Source organism: Gordionus sp. m RMFG-2023, chromosome 3 (assembly GCF_954871325.1).
Source record: "Gordionus sp. m RMFG-2023 chromosome 3, tfGorSpeb1-WG-v2, whole genome shotgun sequence".
Classification (NCBI taxonomy): Eukaryota; Metazoa; Nematomorpha; class Gordioida; order Chordodea; family Parachordodidae; genus Gordionus; species Gordionus sp. m RMFG-2023.
In genome coordinates, this window is record NC_088777.1 from 16940212 (window position 1) to 16951645 (window position 11434).

At 25.1% G+C, this 11434-nt stretch overlaps 1 protein-coding gene across 1 annotated transcript; it reads right to left on the bottom strand.

Moving 5' to 3' along the window:
* Positions 1 to 1672: 1672 nt before the first annotated feature.
* Positions 1673 to 6972, bottom strand: LOC135926765 (cation channel sperm-associated protein 2-like). The gene is made up of 9 exons (XM_065462697.1): positions 6825 to 6972; positions 6613 to 6771; positions 4845 to 4993; positions 4663 to 4787; positions 4433 to 4605; positions 4258 to 4390; positions 2016 to 2099; positions 1885 to 1958; positions 1673 to 1830 (listed from the first exon to the last, which is right to left on the bottom strand). Exons 1-9 carry the CDS (start codon positions 6970 to 6972, stop codon positions 1673 to 1675), a joined length of 1203 nt encoding a protein of 400 aa, XP_065318769.1.
* Between the last annotated feature and the right edge of the window lie 4462 nt (positions 6973 to 11434).

The window sequence follows — 11434 nt, forward strand, 5'->3', positions numbered from 1 at the left end:
CGCTTCATATTTTAACAAATAGCGATAGCGGTATCTCACTACTAATTTAGTACTTTCAATTTTATTTAATAAATTCACATAAAAATTATTATATTTATAATTTTATAATTAATTGTAAAATCTTAATCTTTTAATTTAATTTTGAATTTATATTAAAAAATAATATGTATTATAAATCTAGTTTTCAAAATAATTAAAAGTTTAAAATGACAATAGAGATTGTTATTGAAGATAATTTTGATACAAATCGCCCACAAAGTAATTTCCCTGGGAAATGATGATAATATGGAATTTACTTTCCTAAATTCGCAAAATATTTTAATCTGAATAAAAAAATTAACACTATATAAATTTCGTTGTAAGATGTGCCAAAAGGTTTTATCATCAAACAAAACTAGTAGCTTCAACCATATGGTAATATATCAAACAAATTTAATATCAATGTGTAGCCAATCCTTAATCTTTAAAATAAAATTAGCTATATCTATAGTAGTTTTTGAGCTAAATGAGTTTATGTGAGTTTATTTTCTGGCCTAGTTCAAACATGGTATGTTTCAACTGGCCATAACAACATTTTATCATCAGACTCATCTATTTAATGATAATATTTTATAATTATTATCTGAATATTAAACAGCTGCTATTGTTCTTCCTAGGTTTAAGTTGAATTGGCTATATATTAATTTAACTCAATCCAAAGGACAACTTGACAGGCTAATGGTAACGTTAAATAATACTATACCAAACCAGGTTACCCTAGCCAGATCAAAAACGCCACCTACTATAGGTGATTTTTTTTAAACAAATACTAAAATCCTCTAGACGCATTTTTTAAATGTAAAAATACTCAAATGAATATTTTTGATAATTTTTCTTATATAAAAAATATGCATATTAAATTTAATACTACATTGCCCTCAAGTGCTAGTGTTGAAGTTAAACGATTATTTGATTATTAGTACAGCAAAGCTTATACTTTTTGATTGTCGCTCTAGACTTGGAGATGAGAGTATAGAAATGTTATTATTAATGAAATGCAATAAAAATAAATAATTTATATATTTGGAATTGTAGTCATATTTTTTATTTGTTGAAATATAAATACGTTAAAATATTTTTAAAAAAAATTGAAAATATCGTAAAAGATAGCTTTAGATACTTTTTTCTAACATAGCGCGCTACATTTTTGTAGCGATAGTTTACTACTTTTTTTAGCGACCGACGAAAAATAGCGGTAGCAATTGCGCGCTATTACCGGAAATGTATTACCATGTTTGGAATACCTATAATTTCAGACAATTTTGCTATAAACATTTGTTAATATAATTTATATTAATATTTACATATTTTTATATAAATTATCTACAATTCATAAGATAGGTATTCTAAACATGCTGGAATATATTTTCGGTAAAATCGTATTTTTAAATTTATAAAGACGCGCTTAAAAATTGATTTAAATTGAAAAAATAACACATTGCCGATAACATATATATAACTATTTTATTTGTGATAGTTAAATTTATTTAGATTACCAACAATTATATTTTGTCTAGATTTTGGAATGCTCTAATATTTTTCTTTGACAGTTAAATTTATAATATCAAAAAAAATTAAATTGCAGAAATATGTAAAAGCACTCTAAATCAAACTATATTTTATTTCATTGAAATTAACCGATAAACTCCAATATATCTTTTTTTTCTTCCAAGTTTTCCATCAAAGCCTCCATCAATTGAAAGTATACAAATAAGGTATCCTTAGGCCATACCGTTTTTTGCGGAACTCTTGATAATACGTCTAGATTTTTGCGTACGTAACCATCCCATTCTATATTTTATAAAATCGATTTTTTACAAATATCGAAATTTAAATCTGACGCACTTTTTCCTTCTTGCAAAGTTTTTGACACTGCGGCATTACTTGATACTTTATGCAATTCATTAGTTTGATCTAGACTTATTTAAATTTATAAATATTCAAAAAATTTCAGTTTAACTAAATTTTTTTTTTACCCATCTAGAGGTTTACTGGTGGCTTCTATAACTGTATTTTCTGATATCCCCTTTTTGTTGTCAAGATTATCCTTGAATTCGGGACTTGATTAAATGTATTTCATTAAAATATTAAATTATAATATGCCAATTTATAAATCAATGGCATCACTGGAGATAGGAAAATGCGTAAGGGAAACGGGACATAGTCGGGATGTAAATGTAAAAATGGTGAATATCTCAATAGATAAGTGACTTGCCTCTCTAATATATAATTTATTTTTTATAGTTAATTCTATTTTTTTAAATATTATTTCAATTTGTCAAGCTAAAAAACAGTGTATAATATAGGGCTAGTTACTATTATATTGGTAGTGAATTATACCTTTTGATTGGTTTAACAATATTTTCCCTATATTGTATTTTATTGATTTTAATTATTATCCATACAACTTGATCATATTATATGAAAACCAGGACTTCAAACCGAACCGCGAAATCTGAACTAACCGTTATAATTTTGTGAACCTTAACCAAACCGTTATAAAGAAAATATAGACCACCAAAAGACGGTTCACTTTTGAATGAAATTAAAATTAATTTTGCAAGTAAGCTACTAAACGTTCTAGACAAAGGTATCGAAAGCATTTAAGTAACGTTTTTACCTTGATAAAAATATTAAATATAATATTTATTTTTTATGAATATGAAATTTAAAATATACAATAAAATAGTTTGTTATTAATATTAACTATTTATCATTCATTATTTTATTCCAAAAGTTGTGAGCCATTTCTTTCCTTCATTCAATATGTAATGGTTTGAAAAACTATTATTTATAATATCTACAAAAATATAAAAAAAAAATAATTTAATTTTAAGGGTAACATAATTGGTTCCTAAAAAGGAACAATAGTTAAATTTGTATATTCTGTCTGAGGAATAGGAATTATCTTGGTTTAGATGTCTGCCATTTGATTTTGTGAGCTAAAAACTAAAAGTTAATGGAGCGAACTGTCCGTTGGTAGATTTAGCTATTGGTGATAATATGCTTTGCTTTTGTATTTTTTTATTCTTTGCCTAAGTAAACAGATTGCTATTAATTTTAGTCTAGTTCTTTCCATCTTTCATTTCACTATATATAGATGACTTTTTTATCTTTTTATTTAACATTATATTTTATAAAAATATGTTATGAAGAAAAGAAATAAAAGTATTTTAAACTTTTGTATTTTATTAACTTTTTTTAATTATACCATATAAGTAGAAAATGTTATGAAAACCCAGCCTGGTGCAAATTTTTTATCTAATTGCCTGTCCCAAATTTTTTTTGTACGACTTCTCCGTCCGTTATAATTTTTTCCCGGCCCATTTAATTTATTTTAAAATTTTCTCTGCCCGCTTACCGGACTTTGCAGATCTCGAATCCTAAATAAATAATTGATATAAATATATTTTCTTAGATACAAAAATATTGCTAATACAAATGCTAGACTTATATAATAAATGTAGATAAGTGATCTAGATTATCTAACCCTTTTAAAAGTAATAATTTCATCGATATATTTTCCGGTAAATAAGACATAAATAAATATTTTTAACATTATCCATAAAGTTGGTATGAAAGCCAAGAAAATATTAGTATGTCAGCCCTAATGTTGGGCCTAAAGGAGTACGTAAGACGGCCACACCCAGGATCATATAAAAAGTTATATTTTAATATTAAGGTATTATTTCAATAAAGACTAAGAGAAACACTTATATTTTATTAATATAAATGGTTCTATGTTCCTTGGTTTGACTTGCCCCATCTCACGACAAAAGAAGATATTTTATAAAATCTTGTTATAAGATTTGCAAATTTGATGTAATACAGTTTGAGCTTTAATTCTATATAGCATTTATTGTACTTAAGATAACTATTAAAAATTTTATGAAATGCTAAAATCTATTTATTTACTTTAATAGGACAAAAAAAATATTTTTAGTACAAAATTATGAGTTACTTAAGAAAAAATTTTTGTAGAAAGGTGTATATTAACTTGCCGTCATTCATAGGATTAAATTTTAAACTTAATTGATTTTATAATAAATAGAAATTGAGCTTACGTGCCTCTTGACCTGATCCGATTGATGTGCTCCCAACCCTCTAAACACTACTAAAATATTTTCGATTAGAGAAATTTTTTAAAAATTATCCTCAAAACAAGTCTAAATTATTAGATCGGCTACGCAATTTAAACAAGCCTAAAAATAATTTTACTTGAGTTCATCAGTCAAATCTTGTTTCATTAATTCAATATTAAAAGATTCTTTCCTTAATTCTGCTTTTCTATTCTTTTCAACCTCTTCCATTTCTTTCTGCAATTCGGTTCTTATGGATTGGAAGTTGTTAACTATAAAATCATTATCTATAAATTGGTTAAGTATTTAAAAACCCATTATTCCTATGTATAAATTTCTAAAGATAAAAGCGCCAATTATAATCCACAAAATGAAATAGGTGCAGGCCAACACGGGATCCTTTATGATTAATACATCTTCTAAAAGATCATGCCATCCATCTAACGTAAATATTCTGAATAAAGTAGCCCCTGTATATATGATTCCGCTAGTAATGGGATTGTTTTTTTGTATAGTTTTAAAGAAAAATATTTATAAGATATACCTAAAACTGTATTGATATTTTAATCCGTTGAGAGAAGATATCGTATAATCTTCAAAATATGATAAGCCAATTATTGAAAATATAAATGCGAATATGAAAAATAATACGGACAAAAAAATTCCTGCCTAAAAAAAGTTAGTTATAAAATTTATTGCAAAATCAAGAAAATGATTTTAGTTAACCTTGAAGGATCTACTTAGGGCCAAGGTTACCAAACGTAACGCTTGCACACGAGGTATCAATTTCAATATTCGAAGTATTCTAAATGCTCTCAGTGTGTGCGCCACATTTATTAGCCTAGGGTTTTCGTCTACTAAACTTGATATTGGTACTATTATAAAGATAAATTCCGATATTATAGCCTGTTATCCAATTAAATGTTTTATTACATTTGAGTTCAAATTTTTAAAATTTACGCACTATGAAAGTTATAAATAAATCAAATAAATCCCAAGAAGTTTGCCAAAATTCTTTAAAACTGTCAATCATTTTGATCATAAAGTCGGTTAAATAAATAGGTAAACATAAGTAATTTATTATATCAAGTGATATGATTAATATATAAAATGTTTGATCCTTCCATGCGTATTTTTCCAAAGGCGTACTCATGCCTATTTTTTAAATTCGATTATTATTTCAATAATTAACATAATACTAACCGGTTTCAATCCCAATTGTGATAGAGTTTATTATGATAATCCATATAATAAATTTGTTCCACCAATCACCTAAATATAAAAAATAATTCTAGTTTAAATTCATGTAATATAATTACTATTGATATTTGGCAAAACAAACAGGCTTTTGATTATGTTTACTGAATGAATTATAATAATTTCACTGTTCCGAGTTTGAAAATATTTTTAAAACCGATCCGATAATTTAATTAAAAAGTGTTTCTTAATATTATTTTAATTTTAAGCTTTGAGATTTTATTTTAAGAATCAGAATAATTCTCTTAACTTGTCTTATAAAAAAAAGAAGTATTCTAAGGATAGTTTTTCTAATTTATTTAAAATGTTATCTAATTTAATTCTGGTCGGTAAAGATATTTATATTAGAAGAAAGTAACTATTTTTTTCTTCATATAATATTAGTCTCAATCTTACTGCAAAAAATGTACAATCAAAATATAGGGAAAAAAATATTTGCCAATATTTATTACAAATTTTGTAAATATAAATTTTGGTTTAGAAATTTAGTTAACATGATTTTGGACCTGTTCCTTGTTCTCCTTTTTTCCTGTTTTTTAACATCCCTTCTCTTACTCATTCCTAATATTTTATAAAAAGGGGTGTGTCAAAAATAAAATATAGTTTATTACACTATTATTTTTAAAAATAATATTGACCGATCCGATTCCTATCTATCGAACAACTTAATAATTAATAGTGAAGGCCGATTCGGCATTGAATCGATATCAAAAGATCAGAATCGACTGCAGAATATTTTCAAAAGATGAAATGAATATAAGAAACTAGGGATCTGCAAGCTCGGGCCAAAGGATTCAAAATAACGAAATTTAAAAAATTCCGAACCAGGTTTTATAATATATAAAAATAAATTTTTATCTATCCCATATCTGACTACCCATTTCTAATTTTGTCCTAAAGGTTGGTTTTAGGGGAAATAATGTCAAATTGATAACTTTTTAAATAGAGGACTTTTGCAACATTAAAGGCTTGAAGATAAAAAAATCTTCGCCCCCCCCCCTCCTTCCCACCATTAAAATAAAATAAATATCTATTCTTGCAAATATTTGAAATATTAATAGGTTTCATTTTAAATTAAATAATTAATTTTATTCTCACTTCTATATATAATTACGGGGATGACTCGATAAATTAACTAAAAAAAAACAATGAATACGCAAAATTAACTTCTCATTAATAACAATGAATGCGCAAAATTAACTTCTCCCCCAAAATAGATATATAACATAACACTCACTATTTCGTATCCAGGATATCCAAAATTCGAAAGGAATTTTATTTCCGTGCTCAACCATTACAGTAAATAAACCATGTTCTTTCACGCTAACATATTTTTTGTTTTTAATTTCTAGGTTTGGTAGAGATACCAATTCCTTTTCATTTACTTGCTTTAAAGCTTAAAACATGATTTTATTTAAATTGAAAAATTCTGTAGATCAATATGCTAACTTCCGATGTCCGCAAAATTGACAATTTTTTTTGCTTCCTTTTTCTTTATTTTATCTATTAGGGAATAGGTATCAATTAGTTTTGATCTAAATATTTTGGCATTATCACATAAATCAAAGTTGCCTTCGAATTTCTCTTCGTTTTCCATTATTACAAGTTCGAGTTTTATAAGAATTATATTAGAAGGATAGCAATAAGATAGTTTATTTTCTATAATTTAATTTTAAAATCGGCGAGATTAAATAATGAAATTTAGTTAATAAGAATTATTATGTTTATATGTGCAAAATATTATTTATAGGTAAAATTTATTTTATGCTTGGTTACATTTTTTTAAAGTTTAAGATCTATCAAAAAATAATTTCAAAATCGGTATTTTATCTAAAAAGCTCAAATTTCGTTTGAGGTCTTGAATCATTACTTCAAAAAAAGCTAATTTTTTATTAAATTCTTGTAGAATCATCCCAAAATCATTTCTTTGAATTTCCTGGTCATCAAGCATTCTATTTAATTCAAAGCATAAATCATTTATGGATCCAAGTAATTTTAATTTCTGGTTGTCGGAATAGTGGTTTATTTTCTTATTGTCAACTACAGTTTGCATTTTATATTATACATTTTTAAATGATTCATAACATTTTATACATATTTAATTAATAAAAAATATAATTGATTCTAAATAGTTTTCTTTCTTATTCTTTTTTAAAATACGATTGGAAATAAATTAATGTGAAATATTAAAATGATATTTAATTATATAATCGCCGTTTTTTAGAATAAGTTGCCATACAATTTTTTGAACAAAAATACATCCATATATTTTAAAGGTGGGGTCAGGGGGGGGGGGGTATAATTATTTAAAGTGTTATCTATTACATTTTTGGATGATTTATGGATTATATATTCATATAATAGAATACTAAATATCAATAGTATATACATTGTTATTATTCTTAGAATAAAATTTATTTTGGGATAATTTACTATTATTTTTATGTAATTTAGAAGGGTTAAAAATTCTATTAGAACTCATATACATGCCAAACAATATGCTATAATAATGCATACATCGTAAATGAGAGGATTTTTAATTAAATTAATGTTCTAAAAAATATCTTTTACAGACATTTTTTTGTTATTCTTTTTAAAATATATTGAGGGGTACCATCATAATTAAGATAAGACTCGTAATTAATAATAATATTGCCGCCAAATCGGCGAATTGATTTTTTTGGAGGGGGGGGGGTAAGTATTGGTTTTTGAGTGGGGTTTGCTTCAAATGAATATCCTTTCATGTAGACGCTACATGTATTTATGATTTTTTTACATGAAATAGCTGTAAACTTAGAATTCTTTTAAGGAAACTATCTACAAATGTATTTTATATATTTAATCTTATTTTTTAACCTCAGATAACTGTAGACATTTTAATTATTTTAAGGAAACTCTACAAATGTATTTTATGTATTCCATCTTCCTTTTTTTTTATATCAGATAGCCATAAACAACAGGAACAATATGTCTAAAATAAAAGTCGTTCACCATGTTTTTTCTTAAAAACAATCACTCGCGAAGCTGTTTAATTTGAACGCTCAATATTATGTAATAACGTAATATTTTCAATTTTTGAAATTAAAATATACTTTTATATGCACAAGAACCAAATTTGGTGGTTCTCAAGACAATCTTGTCACAATCCGAGGAGACAAACTCTCCCGCTCCCACGTTTATCTGTGCCTTATATAAAAATATTTTCTTTTATTTTCTTGTCTCCTTTTGATGGTAAATTAAAAATTTATGCCATAAAGGTATGATTAAATTATTAGATAACAATTAATTCCTTTATTTAAAAACTTTATTGGCATATTCATTTGATTCCTCACCATAACCAATTTTGGTAGAATTTGCCTCCATGGGCAAGGTTGCCATGCCTCCCCCCATCAGTGGGAGTCTCCCACAATTTTTTAGTTTACCCACATACATCTCACTCCCACAAAACTCCCACAATTAGAAATCTCCCACAAAAATCTCCGACAATTTTTTAATTTCTCCCACAATTTTTTTTTTAGCATTTTAATGTTTTTAATATATAAATAATAATTTTGAGAGACAGTATTTGATTATTTTTATATTTTTAAAATAAATTTTAAATATTTATTCGAAAAATAGGTCTAGTTCTTTTATTTTATTTTTCCGCTAATTTTAAATTCTCAATCCAATCCATTCGACATTTTCAAAATTTGAAGTTAGAATAGTATGGGAAACTAGTGCTTTATTTATATTTTTATTTATATATACCATGATAGTTATCTTCTAGGTGAGATAAAGCACTAGTTTCCAATACTGATGTTGTTTTTTGTGGACAATAAAATGTTATAATTAAATATATAAAAAGAAAAATTATTTTCAATATAAATTGCTTATGTACTATTATATATTAAAAAATATATTATTAATATTAGAAGTAATATTTTTAAAAATTAGCAATGAAAGTGGAACTCATCTTAGAAAATATTATTATCCTAATCATCTTTAATCTAAGCTTAAAAAATCCTAAATATTATACATATTTTATATTTTTATTTATATATACCATGATAGTTATCTTCTAGGTGAGATTTAGATTGTTTTGAGGTTAAAGCATTAGTTTCCAATACTGATGTTGTTTTTTGGACAATAAAATGTTATAATTAAATATATAAAAGAAAAATTATTTTCAATATAAACTGCTTATGTACTATTATATATTAAAAATATATTATTAATATTAGAAGTAATATTTTTAAAAATTAGCAATGAAAGTGGAACTCATCTTAGAAAATATTATTATCTTAATCATCTTTAATCTAAGCTTAAGATATCCTAAGAGGCCGAGTTAATGGTTAAACAAAATTATAAAATTGTCATGCCAGGATTTTTATAAATATCTTAATAACGACGGTAAACGTTTAGTTCCATTATTTAAATCTCATATAAAATATAATTAACTATAACTATTTGACTTTCTATATTTTATAAAATCTTATTTATACATTTGCATAAAATCAAATAAATTTATTTTTTACATTGTAAAATTAATATTTTGAATATTTTGGCAAATCATAAAAATACAGAAGCATTACAATCTCCTCAAACATGACATCATATTAAATCTTATTAATAATTATCCGATAATAGTAATATTCTTACTTTGGTATTTCTGCAGCATAATTTAGTGAGCCTTTATTAAATTATATTCTTCTGATTGCAACTGCATATTAACAGCATATAGTAGATTTCCTATATGTAAAATTCCTAAATATACTTCTGCCATTTATTTTTGAAAATTATTTTCAAATAGGACAGCTTTTATAATCTATTTATTTTTTAAAGGTTTGTATTTTAAAATTCTACGATGGCGCGTATTAAGAGGAACCAGGGTTGCCAGGTCAAAATTTTCACAAATTGTGCGAGAAATTAGGTATTTTGTGGGAGAAATATAAAAATTGTGGGAGAGGCCTGCAAAGGACCGGGATTTAGAATTGACTTAGTTATCCACTTATTATTTTTTATAAATATAAAATCTAATCTATTTTCCAAAATAAAATAGGTAATTATTTTTCAAAATAAAATAGCTAACTTTTTTTAAAATAAAATAGCTAACTTTTTTTCAAAATAAAATACTATTTTTCAAAATAAAATAGCCAACTATTTTTCAAAATAAAATAGCCAACTATTTTTCAAAATAAAATATCCAACTCTTTTTCAAAATAAAATAGCCTAACTATTTTTCAAAATAAAATATCCAACTCTTTTTCAAAATAAAATAGTTAACTATTTTCCAAAATAAAATACCCAACTATTTTTCAAAATAGGTAATTACTGTACGACACAAAATTTCTTAGAGTACTATCTTTATTATTAAAAAAACATATTGATTTATTATAATATATTAATTTTGTTTAAAAATAATAACCAACGATCTTTTTTAAATACAAAAGAATGTAATGTAAACAAGATAAAATTTTATAAAAAATTGTAATTTTACAATGTAAAAAAATAAATGGGGGAAAGGATATTTGATATTTTGAGGTATCAAAAATCTTCAAAGCATAAATCAGTACAGGGCATTCTATCAACATCTATTTCAAAACAAAAATATTCTTCAAAAGAAATAATATAGATGCAACTACAGTTGCGGAAATGGTAAATACCTATCATGCAGTACAACATTCAGAGAGTTACTCAACATCTCAATGTTGGTAGAATCTTTCCCCATAATATTTAACGACTAATATAAATGAATAGAATACTTTGAACACAAAATGAGCAAGGCTATCAACAATGTTTTAGGATATAAATCCAGAAGGTCAATTCTTGACGATTTGAAAGATGTGCAAACATATGCAATTCTAACAGATGCATCTAATAAGGAGATATCAAAACATTTCCCTTGATCCTCCCCTATTTCAACAAAATTAATGTCATTTTAATAAAACTATTAAAAAAATTTTCTCCAGATATGAAATATCCAAAGACATAGCTAACCAACCATATATAATGGTAAATATGGCAGATTTGGCATTACCAATGAATTGCATGGTAGCTTTCTGATCTGATAATTCCTCAGT

Excerpts from the sequence above, each read along its gene's own strand:
- LOC135926765 (XM_065462697.1), bottom strand. The coding sequence starts at position 6,972 with ATGGAAAACGAAGAGAAATTCGAAGGCAACTTTGATTTATGTGATAAT. Across the intron at positions 4,788-4,844 it reads CCCTAAGTAGATCCTTCAAG|GCAGGAATTTTTTTGTCCGT; the intron begins GTTAACTAAAAT and ends AACTTTTTTTAG. Across the intron at positions 1,959-2,015 it reads ACCAGTAAACCTCTAGATGG|TCTAGATCAAACTAATGAAT; the intron begins GTAAAAAAAAAA and ends AATTTAAATAAG.